Source organism: Prionailurus bengalensis, chromosome B1, assembly GCF_016509475.1.
Source record: "Prionailurus bengalensis isolate Pbe53 chromosome B1, Fcat_Pben_1.1_paternal_pri, whole genome shotgun sequence".
NCBI classification, from domain to species: Eukaryota; Metazoa; Chordata; class Mammalia; order Carnivora; family Felidae; genus Prionailurus; species Prionailurus bengalensis.
The window spans coordinates 14,873,635-14,894,120 of NC_057344.1; the positions used below are offsets into that span (position 1 = coordinate 14,873,635).

Below are 20,486 nucleotides of genomic sequence, written 5' to 3' on the forward strand. Positions count from 1 at the left end.
CAGCCAGTTTCTGCTGGATTAAATTTATAACCACTCAGTTACGTCTCTCCTTTGCTTGGTAGTCACGGTGCCCCCCGTTCCTTGTGAGTTATGCACAGCCTAATCGGCCTAAGTCTCAAGCCCTCCCTGCACTCCCTGCCCCAACATACGCTTCCACCCCTGTCTCTTACGATTCCCTGTATCTCCCTGCCTTTCAGCTGGACAAGACTATTAGCTGCCGCTGTTGACATCTGACCATTGTGTCATCGATCAGGCTACTTTTGCCAGCTGGCAGACACATAGAGTGTCAGAATGGAGTGTTTGTTAATTGTATATATTTATGTATGTATTTATTTATTTATTCATGGCAAACGCTTCAGTGTCTGCAAACTTAGAAGAAATTTAAAAATTGTTTCCTCTCCCTCTCTACAAACTCCAGTGCAGCCTCGAAGGGCCCATTTTCCACTCCGATTTCGGTGGCACGTGACCCTGTCCGTTTACCTTTGAGCTTGTTCTGGGCCCGTGGCCTACCTGAACTTAGCCTGCGTTTTCAAAGCTGATAAAGGAGAAGATGTGTGCGGCCGGCGTGTGCGAGTATAAAGACCGACTGGCAACGGCACGGCCTCACACAAAGCCACTTCTTGCCTGTGGCTTTTGTTCCATGCAGTCTCTTCTTTTTATCTTTAAACGTTTGACAAAATGTACATTTTAGTTAATTTTGAGTTCAGTGGCAACAAGTGGATTCATATTGTTGGGCAGACCATCCCCACCATCTACCCGGAACTCTAGACTCACTGATCACCAACTCCTCCTCCCCACCTTACCTAGGCCCTGATGACCATGATTGTTCTTTCTATGGCCGCGGGTTTGTCTACACTAGGTACCTCATTTAAGTTGGACCACACAGCTTTTGTCCTTTTGTGTGTGGCGTCTTTTCACTTCGCTTGGTGTCTTCAAGCTTCATCGTCCACGTTGTGACCTGTGTCAGAATTGCCTTCCTCTTTAAGGGGCTGAGCACTGTGCCATTGTATGGACAGACCACATTCCGTTTGTCCTTTTGTTGGTGGACCCTTGGGTTGTTTCCACCTTGTCTGAACTCTGTTCTTGACCCCAGGAATTTCTCCACTTTAATCAAGGTGTGCTGGGTACCACTGAATGCCCCGGCTCCCGAGTATGCGGTAGCTGGGCTGGGTGCTGTTTTCTTCTTTTGTTCTAAAACCGGTCTGTGGATGCTATATATTTCCACTGTCCAACTCAGCAGCACCCATCAGGGTCAGTGAGCTCGCTGGTAGCATCCTTGACCCCCACTGGGATTCAGCCTCTTTTGTAAATTTGATACAAAGCAGGGTTTATAGAACAAAGGGATCTAGAAGGGACTCAGGTTTTAAAAATGCTTTCCCCTCTCAGTGATCAATACTAACAAGAAAATTGGTTCTCTTTTACTGATGCCTTCTACTTGTCAGCAGTGAACTGGGACATTTGTGTGTTTACCTCAGATTCTTGCTGCAACCCTTTAAGAGAAATCTTATTACCATCACAATAGAAAAACAAATGGAACCCAAAGATGAACTTTTCCCAGGCCCCCAACAAAGATATGGATATAGTACCTTGGACATGACCATGCCTCCCTGCTCTCTGTTTCTCTGCCTGCGATTAGTCTGGTCTGGAGGTGGGCATCACAATTATGCCAGTTTACTCCAGCAACAGTCCTCCAGATCTCAGGCCCTCTTGAGTTACTTCTCTTTGGTGAACCCCTCTGTCCCCAAACATTGCTGTCTTTAAAGGGAGCATTCATTGACAACCGTGACTCATTATGGCCCTGTTAGGAGTAAATGACAGGTGACAATGTACCTAAGTGGAGAATAAGAGAAATTCACAGCTCAGATTTTGATAGCAGTGGAAAGAACAATATATACATGCATTCTCCTTATTCTTCAGAGCTCTCTTAACCATGTTTCCCCCTATGGATTTATCACTTCCCAGGGTGTTTCAGCCACCACCTGTCTAGCATCTTTTAAGAAAGACCGTAAGTACTGGAGCTTTCTGTTAAAATTGTTAACTAGCAGTTTGGGGCCTGGGTTAGGGACAAGATGTGGATAGACTTGCCCTGGGGACAGAGCCTTGGTCAGCTACCTTAGCCAGCTGCCTTCTGGAGGCCAACATATCCCAGGCCCTACAGACGTGCGAACATATATACATATGAACATACGCGTGTAGATATGTGTCCCATAAGAGACTCCTCCGGTTTTCCATTTCACAAGCCTCTGAAAAAGCCCTAGTCCTTCAAGGGCATGCTCTTTTCCGACTCGCATCTAGCTTTATGACCAGGGTCACCCACCTGCCCAACTTCAAGGTGTGCGTTTATGTCTCTCTTTTTTTTACTAATCAGCTCATTTGTCAAATTAACCTATTAATCTCATCTGCAAATCATGTTTCAAGAAGAAGCAGAAAGATAAATTATTCTCAGACTCAGAATTCTCATTTTTATTTAACAGGTATTTTAATCACAATATTCGATGCCTCTATCACATAACATACATAAATACGAGAATGCCTATTTCCTTTCTGCGCATTTAGGTCGCTTACTGTACTATAGTCGCACTTGGGCAGAGAAATGAGGCCACAGGCAACTTTGGTTGCAGTTTCAATGGAGTGTCCCCTGGATATTCTAGTTTGGGGAGTCTAATATGCCATTGGACATTGCCAGTGGAATTGCAGCGGGCGTCCCTGCATCCCAGAGTATTGTGAGCCTAGGAGGTCCTGGATTGAAATTCCTCTTCTAGGTGACAGGGTCAAGGCTCCGACCTGTTACCACTTACGTTTATGCTTGTGTTCATTTTTCACTCATATCAACCTTTTCTTGACTCCAGAGATTTTTCTTCCTGATCTATTATTACATGTTCAGTCTGTAGTCAGGGTGGGCTTTCTAACGTCTGAGGGGGGCTTTCTGTGCACAGCAAAGATCATTTACAGATATTTAGGTCTTTCATTAATGCTCAGTATACGAGAGATACAAATTCAAAAAATCAAATTTTCTTTTACAAGAGATACAAATGGAAAAAATAAAAATGCCCTTAAGTTTTTAGATTCGGTTTACTCTGTTTGTAAATTTAAAATGATAAAGTAAAAACTATAACTCTTGGGGGAATGTTGAAAAAATATTTGATTAATTCAAGTTAAAGACTATAAAGTCCCTTTACTCAACAATTAGTTCCATTCAGAAATACGGTTTAGTCCATTCCCTTAAAAATTTAAATCGCATTTATAAATTTGGTATATTTAACTTTTAAAGATTTTATTTTTTTTCATTAGTTCTTTTTAAATTTTTTTTTAATGTTTATTTATTTTTGAGACAGAGAGACAGAGCATGAACAGGGGAGGGGCAGAGAGAGAGGGAGACACAGAATCTGAAACAGGCTCCAGGCTCTGAGCTGTCAGCACAGAGCCCGACACGGGGCTCGAACTCACGGACCGTGAGATCATGACCTGAGCTGAAGTCGGTCGCTTAACTGACCGAGCCACCCAGGCGCCCCTACTTTTAAAAAAACACTTATTACGTCTGACTGGGAAGGCTTCAAACCAGATCTTCCAGAATACTCACTCATGCTTCATTAGTCATCAAATACATGCCAGGCATTACTAGCCACTGGAGATACAACTCTGAATAAAACAACAATGAACAGCGATGAGTAAAACAGAAAAATCCCTTGCCTTCATGGAGTTTATATTCTCAAAACTCTTAAGTTCATTAAACTCTTAGAAACCTAAAAAACCAGAGTTTTAAGTGAGAATTTCAAAGTCAAATTTCTTACACTTTTCCACTTAGAATCAGAAGTCTAAGATCAATTATACATTTGAGTTAGAATCACAAAGCAAACGTGTATCTAATTATCAGCGTCTATAAGCTCATATGTAAATACCAAATGTACAAATTATGCTGGAGCCTGATTTTAAACATTACACCGTAAAATTCATTTGCTTTATCATTTTTCCATTGAATTCTAAACTTGCCTAGTACTGAATACTGGGTTATGCAAGTGACCTTCCTTGAGAGACGGGGGGTGACCCCGATACAGGACAGTCTCATTTAGGTGGAGAGACTTGGAACCAGTACTGAAGACCTACAAGTTGGGTGTGAGCAGAGTGAATGTTTGCACAGGACACACTGAGTCTCATTTTCACAGTGGCTACAATCACAGGGGTTTCCACGTCCACTTTCTTCTGAGAGGATTGGTTTCGTAATGTGTTTATGAGATTCAAGCCTTACCTTCATAACCTTTCTTGATGTTGCCACCTGATTCAGATGGATAAATTACTTAACTGTCCCTAAACTCTCCTACTCCATTTACTATCCGATTCCATTGAGCTAACCCCACCTATTTGCTCTTTGATGCTTCTGTGTCTGGCTCCTTGGCCTTGCCTCCAAGGGCACTCTGTTGGGTAGGTACACGGGACAGTACCACTCCCCTCTAAGGCCCACACTCAGAGGTGGCTGAGGGTAGCTCTCCTCCCCAAACCTCCATCACCCCACCCCATTTTTTTTTTTTCATGTGAACAATGAATATTTTCTCAGTTTTAAGTCAAGGGCAATTCAGACTTACTCTCCAGGAAATTCCTGGCTGACCCCTCCCTTCAAACAGATTCCCTCTTCTGAGCTCCTTCTATTGAGAAATTCTAAAACTATCGGTGTGTCTTTGCTCAAAACCCTTCAGCAGTTCACACTGCACTGGGAATAGAATACAAAATCTTTAATACAGCCTGCAAGTCCTTGCACGATCTGGCTCTTGCCTTCCTCTATGACCTCATCACACGCGTTCCTCTTCTGCTCCAACTCCAGCCCCACTGGCCCTCCTTCACTTCTTCCAGCAGAGGCCACACTCACTTCCTACCACAGGTCCTTTGTACGTACTGGTCCCACTTTCTGAAATACCGTGTTCCCAACTCTTTGCTTGGATGACTCCTCATTCCCTAGGTCTCAGATGAACATTGTTTTTCATAGAGGTTATTCTTCTTTCTAGAACTTAGCACACTTGGTGGTGCATTTATCTGCTTACTACCTACACCATAAACTGTGTGGGGCCATGTGTGGTATTCAGCGCCCATGACAGGGCTGGCATATTCTATATAGTCAATAATTATTTGCTGAATGAGTAAATATCACATTTGCCACAGCAATCACCATTAGCCTTCAGTCAGAACTATTATAATCATTCACATCACCACTTTTGGCTCATGGGAGGTACTGAGTAATTGTATGTTGAATTGGATTGAGAGATCTAAATGTCAATATCTCATGCATTTTTATTTTATATTACCTTTATGGTTCTTTACACATTTAGTCTTCTGTAGCTTCTAACACTGTGGTCTTTCTGTTCTTAGAAGACCTCTTACAGTAAAGAAGACATCTTAGCAAAATGTGCCTTCTGGGGGAGTCTCTTTTCCTAACTTTTAAAAAATGTCACTAAACTGTGGCTAATGGGTTTACAGTTGTAGTAAATTTTGATTAGTGTAAATATAAGTTCCATATGATACTTAGTGATTTTATTTGTTTGCTGGCTTGTGTACTCCCATTATCCCAAGAGATAGATTAGTTACCCTGGCTCCTTAGAGGAGTTCTGGCTCTTTAGAGAACAGCCTTAAATTACTGAATAGAGGCTCTGGTTCTAGATTATCTAATGCTTGTGGCTTAAACCCCGCCCCCATATGCATAGTTCTTCAAGAACCTTGCTGCCCGCCCCCACCCCCAACAAAGAATTCAAGCCTCCGAATAGCACCAAATCATGCTAGAACTCTTGAATCTTAACCATTTAGAGCCCGCTGTTTTTCTGGTTTTGTTTGTTTTTGTGGCATCAGCCTAAGATCATAGCCCCATAACATTTCGTATCCTTGTCTCTGTAACTTGGCACCTGTGTCTACGAAACAACAACATAAAAATGATTCTGAACGTTGCATCGTCAGTAATAAAAAAGCGCAAAAATGTACAATAAAGTATACTGTCGAAAAAAAAAAATCAGGTTTATTTTTGTTGTTTAGAACACCCGAGCATTTCTGGAAACCCAAATGGGGGTATAAGCGCTTTGAAAACAAAAAACCAAAAACAGAAAACCGGCAGCCCGCACAGCGTCGTCGGGGTCCGCAGCGTTGTGACCGCGCGCCTTTAACTCGGCGTGACCTCGGCGTCCCGGCCCCGCGCCTCGGCCGGGGCGGCGCATCCCCCTCCGCCCCTCCCGCGTCGCGCGCATTGTTGTCCTTTAGCGATTGGTTGCTGGACCAGAAGCAGCTGTGCAGAGCCGCGCCGTGTAAAGGACCTGAATGCAGGTTAGCGGGCTGCTGGTGACTTACACGAGGGATCCAGGGAGAGAGAGGAAGAGCCGGAGACCACCTCCACTGCGTTTCCCAGGCGGCGTGGACCAGGTGCCCCGGCGGTTGCGGCTGTCGCAGGAGCTCCCGGTGGCGCCCCCTTTTCCGGCTCTAGCTGACTCCGGGGTTGGCGCAGGTGGGCAAGACAGGGCACCTCAGATCTCCCTGTTCCCACTGAGGGGGTTCTGTCTCTTCCTGCGAGGGGGAGGGACAATCCTAAAAATATGTAAATATCCGAGCACGGACTCCGGGCTGGGGCTCCCGCCGAGGTCCCCGCGCCGCCGCAGGGTGTTTTACATGAAAATGAGAAGCCTGACAGGATCCGTGCTCTAACTTAAGGCAGCTCGGTGATTAGCATGAGACTGGGCGGCTGCCCCGCTTCCTGCCCTTCAGTAGCCATTCTGCGCGCTCGCGACCGGGCGTTGGTGCCACCGTGCGGGTGTGGATCGGCAGGCTCGGCATCGCTGGCAGCCATGGCTCCAGACGCCCCCTCGGCCAGTAAGTAGGAGCATGCATGTGTAGGGGGGCACATGCGTGTCGGCGCGCGCGCGCGCGCGCGCACACACACACACACACACACACACACACGCACACCACCCTGAGCCTGGGAAGGAGGAAGATTGACGAGGCGCTGCAGTTGCGAGGAGGACTCGGGCTCTTCCTGGATTCCGCAGGAGCCCGCCTGCCGCAGCTGCTGTCTGCAGAGTCTGCTCGGATCCCTGTGCACACGCGCCCCCCATTCGAGCCTCTGTAATGAAGACTGCCTCCCGAGGACTGCAGGGGAGGCCGAACCAGCCTGCGCCCGGGACTGCGGGCCGCGCGGCCGAAAGGCCCGGGGGGACACGACTCGGACGCTGTCATCCCCACGCCTCGCTCTGAGCCGCCGGGTGCGGAGAGGGTCTGCCGCCGCCCCTCCGACTTCCCGGGCGCCCGATCCCGGGTCAGCCCCGGAGGAGGCCTCGGCTTCCTCATTTGTTTGGGTCTTTTGTGCCGTGGCTCACAGTTGGCTAAGCACTCCTGCGCTGAATCGGGCCATTGTCTGCGTTCCCATTGCTTTCACGCTGCAAGTCTCGGCGCCCCCACCCCGCCCGCCCCCTCCCCGCCTCCTCCCGGCCGGGGAGCCTCCTAACGTGCCTTTCCCCCCCAGGAATCTGGAAGCTATAAGCCGGGCGGATTGCAAATGAAGTGTAATGCATTGTGGGACGTGTGTAAAATCGGAGCCTTCGCCGTGGGGGTGTGTGGGGGCGTGGGGAAGGCCGGACCCGCCGCTGGCGGTGTAGACGCCGACGAGGAGGGGCTGGGAAAATGTGCGCAGAGTCCGCCAGGGTCGTGCCCGCCGTAGACGGATGAAGCAGCGCGCTGCGCCCCGGCGCTGAGGCCCCCAGGATCGGGGCGGCAGGTCGCGCTCCCCCACCATGAAGAAGACCCGGAGCACAACCTTGCGGCGAGCCTGGCCTAGCTCGGATTTCTCCGACCGGGCCTCGGACCGAATGAGGTCCCGCAGCGAGAAGGACTACCGCCTGCACAAGCGCTTCCCCGCGGCCTTCGCGCCCCAGGCTTCGCGGGGCTACATGACATCAGGTGGGTAGCCGCGTTTCTGCCCCCGGGCCGGGTCCGCGGGGCGTGCTCGGTGCGCCGCCGCCGGGGTGCTTAGGTGGGAGCACGGCCGGTGATGGATGCGATAAGTTATGGGGAAAGCAGGAAAAATTAGCTCACATCCACCATTTTGTACCTCCGCAAGATCCACAGCAGGCCCTCTCAATATGGGGTTTGAGAGCTATTAGTTAGGTAAAATAAGGGAGGGGGCCGTGCCTGGCGCTTTGGCTGCAGGAGATAAATGACTGCAAGGCTCCTGCGCGGCAGCCTCCTTGAGCTTTGTGGGAGAGCCTGCGTCCGGGGCCGCCTGCAGTAGCGAGCTGGCCGGCTCCTGCATGGTGGCCAGTTATCCTGGTGGGTATTTAGACAGCCCCTTGTGCCTACAAGGGAACAGGTTCCGTGCACAACTCTGGATGGTTGGAGTCCGGGAAGAGCCCCGCATACGTCTCAGAGCTCGTGTGATTTGCACGCAGACAACTCTGTGGGAGCTCATTGCATGCATTCCGTGGGGTAATGGTGTGTATGCGGATTGAACGCTCACATGATTCTGTGTGGATTTAACATATGTTGCCTCGAATTAGGTTGTATGGAAAGAATGGAGGCTGTATTTGCATGTCAGACAGGAAGGACGAACAAAACGGTGAATGGAAACGGAGGCTTCAGAAAGGGTTTCATCATCGTAAAACGCAGGGCTGTTAAGAGTATTTCGGAAGGAGCCGGTTCCCTTTGGCAGCACGACGGAATGGCTTTGGCTGTGACTTGGGAACCCAGGGGATAAAATACTGGAGGAAATGCCGAAGGAGGCAAATCCTGGAACTCTTTCCTTGTTTTCTCCTTACTTATTGTTGACCACTTGTGTGCAATGGTCAGACATCAATTTTTGTTCATTTTTTTTCAGTTTGAAAGAAGTGATTTTCTACCAAACACAATGTGATGGAAGAGATGAGATTATATTTGAAACCACATACTATTCCAAGTCATCCCGAGCCCTGTCTTCACTGGCGAGGTTGCTTTAAGCGTGTGGTTGGTGCTCACAGGGTAGCTTTGCTATCTTTCCCCTTAAAACAGCAAGTTTTTTTTTTTAAATATGTATTATCCCTGGGATCAGTACTTCATGCTTTAAAAACGTCTTGTGACCACATTTCCATAAATATAAAACCTAAATAAAATAACCATCTTTTTTACCGCAAAATCTGGCTACAGAGGATGTTGTACTGTTTTGGCAGTAAGGCGCCCTCGATTCTCTCTTTCATGAAAAGCCAGATTTGCAAAGTGACAAGTACAGTTTATACGTTAGTAATTCAAGTCAATCACTGCTGTGGTTGCTACAGTCTTCAGACTTGTGATTGTAAATTTTGAAATGCACCTAAATCGAAATCTAACCTCAAAACACATATGTACATAAACTCATGTCTGCACCGAGTGTTTCGATAATCCCAGGTCTCAGATGCCTGGGTTTGAATGTCTTCATTCCACACTGAATGGTTCCCCTCTTTTTTTTTTTTTTTTTATCCCTCTTCAGGAACCAGTACTGACACCAAGTGTGAAGCTATGGGAGGGCAGGTGGCCATAATTTCTTCAACAAACCTGTGAGATTCTTTAACGATTTCAGGCATATTCCCATAGAGCCTGTTTTTATCTGTCTTTGGCATGGCTTCATTATGATCACATTTTCGTTATTTGCTGAAGTACTTCTCTGCGTGTGCCAGATCTGCGAGGTGTTTCTGAAGGCGTGGGGGAAGAAACTCTTAATGTTATTTGATTCTCTTTTCTTATTTCATTTCTTGATCTGCACATGGTAAGCAGGTCTGACAGTGATGTTGAGGGATAAGCTGTTTCAGGATAGTGGTTTTCTATGCAGATTGAATGTTAGGTACCTGCTGACAAAAAAACCAAAAAAACAAAAAACAAAAAGCCACCAAAAAATAAAAAACCCAAAAGGTGGGGGACGAAGAGCTGTGTCAGTCATTCGGTATTCTCTGGAGCGTCCCTAAGGGCCAAGTGCCTTGCTAGATTCTCACCTATCTGTTAGGTTGGATGTAATATGGTGTGCCCAGCGAGGGAGGGGTATTATTTATCTATCCTTAAAACGTTAGCTAAAACATGTAATGAGTGGTGTTGGTGCTGATGGAAGGAAATGGTAAATATTAAGACACACCTACAATGAGCGTTGGGAGAGTAGATGGAAATGCTCGTATGCATCTTTTGTGTGTTTGGGGTGGGTATCTTATCAATTTCCTTTTCAAAAATGGCTCTTTTCCAAATATGAAACTTGATAGGAATAGATGGTATATTGAAACACTCAGAGATCATTTACAGGAAGTTCTTTTCCTCTTACAAAAGGTAAAGGAAATCTAGTTGTATCAAGTTAGTGACTCTGGATATAAACAGAGGCTTTGTCACATAAAATGAAATAGGAAATGAGGCAGCTGAGAACATGAGTCTTTTCATATTCTGTTTGTCCAGTCATTTGGCATAATAACGACTGGTATTATCATACTTCATTTTCAGTTGAAAGAGTTTTTTTGTTATTGAGTTCAAAGGACAAAATAAGTTAGGGAGTTACTTAAAATAAGGAATTTAAAATAACTTCACTTGAGACTCTTTTTAGAAATCCACCTCCCCCACCCCAACAAATGTTCCTAAAAAATATGGGGGGGGGGGAAATCACTTTTTTTTTTTAACTTTAGGAAAGAAGAGAGAGAGAGAGAGATCCTTGGGAATTTTAATAGCAGTCGTTTTGGTCTGGCATACCTGTCCCACAGTAGACACTTGAAGTTTACCTCTGTTTATTAAGGCCGAATTGCAGGCGTCCGTAATAGCTTTCTAATGAGACAGCACCATTTCAAACAGCCTTCTCCCCACTAATAAGTAATTACCAGTTTGAAATGTGATTTATAGCAGTAGGCTTGACATTTAGCCGTGGCTTTTTCATATAGCTTCAGGATAAACTACACTTAAACTCAAGAGGTTAGAACAGGCGCATATAAAACTTAAAAGAGATCCTCTGGAAGTACAGAGAATTCTGAAACTTCAAATCTTGACGACCATGTCTTTTATGACTGTTTAAGCTCCCAATTCATGCTACCAAATCTAAAATAACCCTAAGAATTCACAGGCCTCTTTCTGGCAACCAGCAAGTTCACAGGCCATGAGATGAATTCCTTGTTCATCTTGACTATTAATTTCCCAATGGTAGTTTCTGGGCAGAAGGGGGAAAATCTTACCTTTTGTTCAAAACAAGATGAATAACTCCATGCCCAGGCATTATCTGAAGAAGAAAAGAGGTTAGATCAAACGGATGTGGAATCATTCTGCGTTTTCTAAAACTAGATATTATGACATCAGTTAACCAGAAATAAAAGTCTGTCTCCCCCCAGGGAGGGCAATAGCTGTATAATTTCTAGTGCTTTCCACGTGAAAACATGCTCACATACCTCCATGAAATAATTTTCAAGACCGCAAACCTTTTGTCGGTGAAGCTATTAGAGCCTTAACTGTGTGACCTCTTTGCACAAATGTTGCTACTAACTTTACATTTTCTTCACTCTCTTCTCCCCCAGTCCCGGGGAAGAGTGAGTCTAGATGTTCCACGTGTAAAGCCATCAAGTCGGGGGTATTCTATTGATCAGGAGTTGGAAAGTCAGTTTCCCACATAAAGGTTCTACAGAGCATGTCCATCAAAGCTGTTGCTTAATGCAAGATATCTCCAAACTTAGGGTGCTTTTAGATTTTAAAGAATGGCAAAGCAGACAGTTGTACCACTATGACTTTAAAGGGTTGGAAAAGAGAGTAACACGAAAGGCCCAAATTGGCATCTGAAGAAAATTTAAATCTGTCTTGTCTGCCGACCCAACTGATGTCATTGGTGGGGCGGAATGACCAGCACAACCACCTTGATGACTTTATTAAGTTTTAATTTTATAGAAACTAATTCTGGGGCACAGCTGACTGTGTGTCCCAGATCCTTCTGTTCTGTTATTTTAAGAGATGTGAGAGTTTCCTGGGAGTGGAGGATGGACACTCGAGGTTCCAATCTGGGCCTGCCACCAACCGGCTGTGTCCCTGGCGAGTAATATGACCTCCCTCCCGTCTGTAACGGGTCCTTCTGGTCCCTGCTTCCATCACAAAATTGGGCCCGACGGTGACTCTGTAATGAGCCATCACAGGACTCGTGAGCACTTACACAGAAATCATTAGAAATAACCTTTGCCCTTTCTACTTATTGGAGTCACGTGCTTCCCCGTATGTGGGGTGTGTGGGAAGTGTGCTCAGTTTGCAAAACAGTCCTATTTCCTGCCACCCTCAAGCCTTGTGTTAAATGTGCCCGTGGCTTGTGCTGGCCAGCAGAGTGATGCGGGAGGGAGGTGATGGACGAAGTTATAATCACATGCAAGTTTTAATAAATAACATCCCGTCACCTCCTTTCCCCTCTTCGGAGAGATCCATTTTCAGCCAGCTACTCCAACTGTGTTTTAATTTGAAACTACCTGTGTTGACTCCTTTCATCAGGCAAGTGGAAGTGAGGAATATTACACTTGGTGGTGAATGACTTTATTCTTTATTTCCCAAGAGAACACGAATGCACTTACAAAAGGTCACCTCTCTTGGTGTTTCAATATCTTTTACGCTCTCGTGAATGTTTTTATTTGAAAAAAGGAGTATGAGTGTATTGTATAAAAACCTTAGCATTTTTACACCTCCGGAGCAATTCTGGCTTAAGTTCCCAACACCCCAGAGAGTTAGGAGAGTTCAGACAATAGCATGTTCTTTGGTAAACCATTGCTTGTGCTGGGTGCAAATATAACCAAGAAACAAAATCTGGTTAGGTCCTTGCTGGTGGGATAATACGTTGACTTTTCAGTTTAGGACAGGCTTTTGTGGATCAGAGAAGCCGTATGGAGCCTAATCTATAAGGTGTAAAGGCTCTTGCATGTTATAAGACTGTAGGCTATAGTCAACTCTAAATTAACCTCAGCCACTGTACCACTGGAAAGAAATGTCATGGGTAAATTTTTTAAGTAGACAGCAAACCTTTCCTCGAGTGGTTAATCCCTAGACTGTTTCTATGTGACATTAGAATGTACAACCAGTTGGTCAGAAAATCCAGTGTCTACCACCTAAATATTTCTAAAATCTGCCCTCCTTCTTCATCTTGTGTTGCTTGAATCTTCTTCTGTTCTATTACGGTATCTTCCGAACTGACCTGTCTTCAGGTACAGTTCGTCCTCCATGGGTCCCCAGAGGGTTTTTGTGTTAGGGTCACATCATTTCTCTTTTCAGTGTTTCTCATGCCTGTGGATGAAGTCCTAGACCAAGGCTCTTCTTGGCATGACCTCTTCTTGGCATGACTGCCTTTTCCACCCCCTCTTCCCATTCTTTCCCCACCATCCCGTGTTCTAGGCTCCTGAAAATACCTTCAACAATACCGTATTGCCATTTTGTGCCTTTTGTAATGTCTGTTCCACTGCTTAGACTATGCTCTCCATCTTTTATTTTTTATTTCTTAAAATTTTTTTTATGTTTATTTATTTTCGAGAGAGAGAGGGAGGGAGAGACAGAGCACGAGTGGGGGAGGTGCAGAGAGAGGGAGACACAGAATCCGAAGCAGGCTCCAGGCTCTGAGCTGTCAGCATAGAGCCCGACGCAGGGCTTGGACCCACGAATTGTGAGATCATGACCTAAGCCGAATTTGGACTCTTAACCGACTGAGCCACCCGGGTGCCCCATAGGCTCCCCATCTTTAAAGGTCTGAAGGAATACTTTTGAACCTTCCAGAACCAGCTCATACACCATTCTCTTTCAGTTGACCTCCAGATCCTTTCTAGAGCAAATCCCTCCTATGACATTTGTTCTGTACTTGTGTTACAGCAGCACGGTCACCTTGTGTCATACCACGAGTTCACATATGGGTCTCCAGTACAAGCCAGCGAGTTCCTCAATGGCACTACGTGTTTTATTCACATCTCTATTTTGCCAGCAACCACAGGGCTTGGCACATATCGGGCACTCAGTAAATGTTTATTGCGTGAATGAATAAAATACGACTCCTCTTTAAAAATTGGATAAAGACATGACCAGCTGTCAGTGAATCGACCATTAGAAAGTGGTAAATAGTAGGTAGGATATGATCAAGAGTCAGGTGGGGAAGTTGATACGGTTGGTGTAAGGGGAATAGGAGTTCAGAGAAGGATATCAATTAGAAAAGGCTTCCCAGAGGGGAGACTTCCTTGGGTCTTGAAAGACTGGGTAGGATTTGAGGAGACAGGGAAGGAGGGGGATCGAGGGAAGGTTGTAGAAGCAGTAGCAACCAAGGATGAAAGGAGCGTTTCAGGAGGAGTGTCTGTGGTGGCCTGCAGGACAGATGGAAAACATGAGAGTCTTGAGGCCAGGAAGCCAGCTGGGATGTGGCTGAAGGGGCCGATGCGATCAAGCCATATGATGCTGAGCGACCACCACAGAGGAGGGCTTCCCAGCACTGCCAGGCATTTGCACACCACCCCCAAGATTTTACCCATGTCCGTAAACCACCCGTATCAGTTACTTAATGTTTTCCCTTAACCTGAGCCCACTGTTTGATTGAAATGAATTAAGAAGAAAGTTTTGTATTCTGTGTGACATTACAGGGTTCATTTGCTAATTCCATTTTTCTGATCTCCATTAAGATTAATATATTACTGTATCAATTAAAATACTCAATACCGCCTAAAATGACCTCGCGTACCTGAGCGGTAGTCATGCCACATCGTGGAAAGCTTGTATCAGCCAAGGAAGGAGGGATGGGTCCTAAGGGGAAGGGAAGAATCTTCAAGAACAAAGAGCTGGCCATTCCTTATAACTGGATTTAAGATGTTAAAATAAAGGGGGGTTGTAAACCAGATTTTTGTCGGAAGAATGCAGTATACCGCCAGAAAGCTGGGACAGTAGAGCAGGTGACGAGTTCCATTTTGAACCTAATGGGCTGGTTAGACACACGAGGAACAGTAAGAGTTAGAGATACAGTTTTGGGGGTCATCCAGTTAGCAATGTTGGTTGAGAACACAAATCTAGCTTAGCTTTTTTTGTACTCGGTGTTCTGTTTCTTAGAGGGGAGCAGATGACTGACTTATTTTTATTCCCGGCACATGGAGGGTCAGTTGGGTTCCGTGAACTTTCAGTCCCACTTGGGTTTTTCTGAAAACATGGGGGACCAAGGACAAGGTTGCTTGGAGATCATCTGCTCTCCCATTCCTAAATGTCAAGTGCTTTGTAACGCTAGGATTTGTTTTATTGGTGTTTGCCTTTATTCAGAATCCATGGTGCTGATGATAAAAGGGATATATGTTTGGTGAGTATAGTCAGGTGTGAAAAGGCTTAGAGTAACGGGTGTAGCAACCCAGGAGACTAGACCAGCTATGTAAATAATGTACATTTCAAACATCTGTCATACACCTATGCAGTTGAAAAATTATGGCTTAGGTTAACTCATACACACAGTTAAAATCTCCATTTATCAAATCCATGATGGCCCCTCCAGGCCAAGTTTTCTCCTTTTGAAGATAAAAGAGAGATACTTGGCAGATGCCTGTGGGCATTACTGGTGGCAGGACCTATGCCTGGCCCTATCCTGCTGATGGCCATAGTTTCAGAGGGAGGAACCATCCAGCTTTGCAATTAACGCCCCCACCACACCCCAACTGCACATTCCTGTCTCGCTGATTCCCCGAAGAGAGCTAACAGGCCATTAATTGCTTTCGGCATATCCAACTTTGGCTTTGAAATCACTTATTTCATCCTTACATGAGATGAAGGGCCCTCATAGCAATTGAGATACATTGGATATTTGTCTTTTTTTTTTTTTGGCTGCCCAGCATCTGAACCCTCCACTGTCCTGCGTTGAATGAGCACCCCCACCCGCCCCCACCAAAAGAACCATTCACGTCCTAACCTCTGGTACCTGTGAATATGAACTGTTTTGGAAACAGGTTAGATGTAATTATGATGTGGTCATACGTGAGTAGAGTGGGCCCTAAATCCAGTAAGACTGGTGTCCTTATAAGAAGAAGAGAAACACAGACGGCAGGCACAAGGTCATGTGAAGACAGAGGCAGAGATGTGAATGATGCGTCTACAAGCCACAGGCAAGGCCAGGGTTTGCTGGCCACCACCATACTGGCGGGAGAAGGGCACGGAGTGGGTTCTCCTTCGGGGCCTCCTGAGGGGAAATGGTCCTGCTTCTGTCTTCTGGTCCCCAGAACCCTGAGAGAATAAACGTCTCTCGTTTTAAGCCATCTGGTTTACGGCGTTTGGTTTTGGCAGCTCCCGGGAATTAATACAGCCACCTTATGAAGGTTGGAGGGAGGTGGAAGTCTCCTTTCTCTCTGTGTTGCTGCTGAACTCGCCATGGGATTGCCTTCCTGGCCTGCCCGACGTGGAGGGCCTGGGTGCTGACCTAGGCTTCACCTGTTACCCACGCCCTTCGCTTGTGCACAGAGCAGCGGGGGCTGTGAGGCACGTTCCCTTCACAGGGTGGCGCTGTTGTGCAAGACCGCGCTCTGGAGGCTGCTGGGGGCGGGGCGGGGGGGCGGATAGCTGGCAGGTGGTGTGCATTGTGTGGCCGGGTTGGTGGCGCTCATGCTTGGTAGATTGGTAGAAGCTGCTGAGGAGGCCTCACGGAAGCGGCTCTGGCCACAGAGCTCCAAGCCTGGATCTCCAACACCCCGCCCCCCGAAATTCTCCGAGTTACTCAAAATATCCCAGTAAATATTTCAGCCTCTCTTCTCTGAGAGGCTGTGTAGCATAGCAACTTCGAGCAGAGATACAGGCCACGGGGCTTCATAATCCAGCCTTTCCAATACTGGCTGGGTGCACATGGATAAATTAACGTATTTCCTCCCGTTTTCTTACCTGCAAAATGGGAATAATAATGGTATGCAGCCATGAGGTCTGGGGTGAATTATGTGACTTATTATATACATGAAGCACTTAACACCAGGCACAGCACACGAGAAGCATTATATCAGTATTGCTTGTCATTAGCATTATTAAAAGAGCCAACATTTCTTTTTCTTTCTTTCTTTCTTTCTTTCTTTCTTTCTTTCTTTCTTTCTTTCTTTCTTTCTTTCCTTCCTTCCTTCCTTGTCATTAGCATTATTAAGAGAGCCAGCATTTCTTTCTTTCTCTTTCTTTCTTTCTTTCTTTCTTTCCTTCCTTCTTTCCTTCCTTCCTTCCTTCCTTGCTTGTCATTAGCATTATTCAAAGAGCCAGCATTTGTTTTTCTTTCTTTCTTTCTTTCTTTCTTTCTTTCTTTCTTTCTTTCTTTCTTTCTTTCTTTCTTTCTTTCTTTCTTTCTTTCTTTCTTTCTTTCCTTCCTTCTTTCTTTTCTTTCTTTCTCTTTCTCTTTCTCTTTCTTTCTTTCCTTCCTTCCTTCCTTCTTTCTTTCTTTTCTTTCTCTTTCTTTCCTTCCTTCCTTCCTTCTTTCTTTCTTTTCTTTCTTTTTCTTTCTTTCTCTTTCTCTTTCTTTCTCTTTCTTTCTTTCTCTTTCTTTCTTTCTTTCTTTCTTTCCCTTTCTTTCTTTCCTTCCTTCCTTCCTTCCTTCCTTGTCATTAGCATTATTCAAAGAGCCAGCATTTGTTTTTCTTTCTTTCTTTCTTTCTTTCTTTCTTTCTTTCTTTCTTTCCTTCCTTCCTTCCTTCCTTCCTTGTCATTAGCATTATTAAGAGAGCCAGCATTTCTTTCTTTCTCTTTCTTTCTTTCTTTCTTTCTTTCCTTCCTTCTTTCTTTTCTTTCTTTCTCTTTCTCTTTCTTTTCTTCCTTCCTTCCTTCTTTCTTTCTTTCTTTTCTTTCTTTCTCTTTCTCTTTCTTTCCTTCTTTCTTTCTTTCTTTCTTTCTTTCTTTTCTTTCTTTCTTTTTCTCTCTTTCTTTCTTTCTCTTTCTTTCTTTCTTTCCCTTTCTCTTTCTTTCTTTCTTTCTTTCTTTCTCTTTCTTTCTTTCTTTTTCTTCCTTTCTCTTTCTTTCTCTTTCTTTCTTTTTCTTTCTTTTTCTTTTTCTTTTTCTTTCTTTCTTTCTTTCTTTCTTTCTTTTTCTTTCTTTCCTTCTTTCTCTCTTTCTTTCTTTCTTTCTTTCTTTCTTTTTTTCAATCTTTATTTTTGAGAGAGACAGAGACAGTGTGAGCATTGGAGGGGCAGAGAAGAGGACAGAGGATCTGAAGTGGGCTCTGTGCTGACAGCAGAGAACCTGACTCGAGGCTCAAACTCACAAACCGTGAGATCATGACCTGAGCTGAAGTTGGACGCTTAACCCACTGAAGCACCAGGCACCCCAAAAGAGCCTGCACTGGTTTCTATGAACCCGGTGAACTCATTTGAATTTTCATTTTGGTTGGTTCTACAATAATTGAAACAAGTATTTGAACATTTTTTTTCCTTACACTTGCTCACTGGTTATTTGTAATGAAGACAATGGTCGGCTGCTGATAAACAGAAAAAAAAAAAAGATGCTTTACCAGAGTTTGCTTCTCCGGGGACCGAACATGCCCAGAAGAGCTGAACGGGAAGATGGTCGTCGTGTCAGATGGGGTTTTCCACCTTTGTAATAGTGGCTTCAGTCTTACGTTTGTAAAGTGCCTTTAGAGAGCAGCAGAGCGTTGGGACTTAGGGCTTTGAAGTCAGAGGGTTGGTGTCCTGACACCCACTTGCTGGCTGTGTGATCTTGGCAGTTTGTGCGATCAGTCTGTTCTCTGTTTCTCGTCTGTAAAATGAAGATAAAATAGTATCTTCCTTACAGTCGTTCTGTGCATTAAAGGAGCAAATGCACACAAAACAACTAGCATACTTCCTGACACACAGTAAGAACTTAGTACGTTCTTGCTACGATATCATTATTTCTCGGGGGGCATAACTACAGGGCAGACTCGGTCCTCGGTGTCTAACGAAGAAGGGCGACAATAGGTAGTGTTGTCCATGATCCGGCAGAGTTAAAAAAACAGCTTTAAATCTTTTTTCTTACGCTTGGTACTCATTTAATCAGAAGTCAGACATTCCATTTCTTCCTGATTTTGGTATGCGATCTTCTAAGAAATCTGCGGAACTGTTCACGTACCTACGTGGGCTCGCCTGTCCTCGAATGTCCGTCTTTGGAAGAACGGTAGAGCATCATTGTGCATTCAGTGCACCTGCAGGATATACATCTGAGAGAACTTGGCTTCACGGAAATCAGAGAGACAGTACCCCATATGATCAGACTCCGCTTAATCTGAGATATATGCATTGACTTTTCAGTTGAAGGCAAAGGGGAAAAAAAGCTGCTTCTGAGCTGTGTGCTTGTGTGTGTTTGTGTGTGCAGGTGAGCGTCGCAGAAATGGGGTGTGAGGTAGGAAGGCAGCGTTGAGGCCAAGGTCCATCTATCAAGGGCACTTTTGAAAGTGAGGCGCAGTGGCTTCTCTGCTCCAAGCCAAGCCCATTTCCCCTCCTTGGGGAGTTTAGTGATGGTCCCGTGGAATCTCAGGTCAGAAGTCCCGCTGAATGGTGTAGAAGGTAAAGGGGTGCTGGAGGTTGGGGTCCACTTGTCAAATATGTTAATATTTCGGCAGCTTTCCTAAGAGCAGATGGGATGGCAGCCTGAGCTGGGGGATAAAGGGCCCCCCTCCTCCGCAGCTTTCAAAGCAGTCACTTCCCCCTTCACCCCCCTTTCCAGGCAGACACGTGAGCTGCATCCACTGGGATTGGGGGGAACGCCGAGCTTTTCATTTTGGCTTGTTTACTCCTGAATTTGCATTTTATCTATTTGTTTTCAACACTTCTCCCCCTCCCGAGACCCTCCTTCCTTAAAGTCTAGGTAAAAATACCTAATGAACCGGAAGGGTACTGAGGACCTTGCTTTATACGGCCGCGGCCAACTGACTGAACCTCAGAAGCCTCCTCCATCCCAAATGGGACAAAAGCATTGGCTTTTGTTGGTTAAAGCATCGTTTGTTGGAGCATGCAGATCCTGTTTCCCCATAGGTTGTCCTGTCCTTGATGTGGGTAATTTAAACACATGCGAATTTCAAGGGACGTGTTTGGGATGCCAGATGCAAAAGAAGACGTGATACACCATCCTGATCTCAAGGCCCAGAAACGGAGGTTTGGGTCACCAAATGCTGCCAGAGGTGTGAAAGTATGTCCTCGGCACTGAGGCCCTGCGAGTGTCCTCCCTCAGGCTGGAGTCGATGCTGTGGGCTTGTGGAAGGTGTCTTTCGCACCACTGTGTGTATAGTCCGGCCCTGCAAGGTTTCTGTTCAGCTTGGTGGAGGGAAGCCAGAGGTCGAAGGCCCTGGGACATGAGCACAAGATTCCTCTGTCAGTCTGAGAACAAGTTTCCAACAAGATAACAAGAGTTCTCCCCACTCCCCAAAAAAGAAATGTCTAAAAAGATAACAGAGTTCCCATGTGGTCCTGACATGTAGATATTCCGGGGGAGCCGTTTTACCCTCAGTCCCCTTTTCCCCCAGCAGAAGGGAACCATTGGTTATTAGGCACAACTTGTAGCAGCCAGTGGGTAAGAATGATCTCGGGGCGCCTGGGTGGCTCAGT

At 45.6% G+C, this 20,486-nt stretch overlaps 1 protein-coding gene across 2 annotated transcripts in view; it reads left to right on the forward strand.

The window, feature by feature from the left end:
• The first annotated feature begins 5,260 nt into the window (after positions 1-5,260).
• The window catches only part of STOX2 (storkhead box 2), a 117,470-nt gene continuing 102,244 nt past the window's right edge, over positions 5,261-20,486 (forward strand). Inside the window, exon 1 of one of the 2 annotated variants that reach the window (XM_043558278.1) lies at positions 5,261-7,920. In XM_043558278.1, the coding sequence (XP_043414213.1) occupies positions 7,755-7,920 (166 nt within the window). In that variant the 5' untranslated portion in view covers positions 5,261-7,754. The remainder of the gene's footprint in view (positions 7,921-20,486) is intronic. The other variant, XM_043558294.1, reaches the window with a different exon arrangement.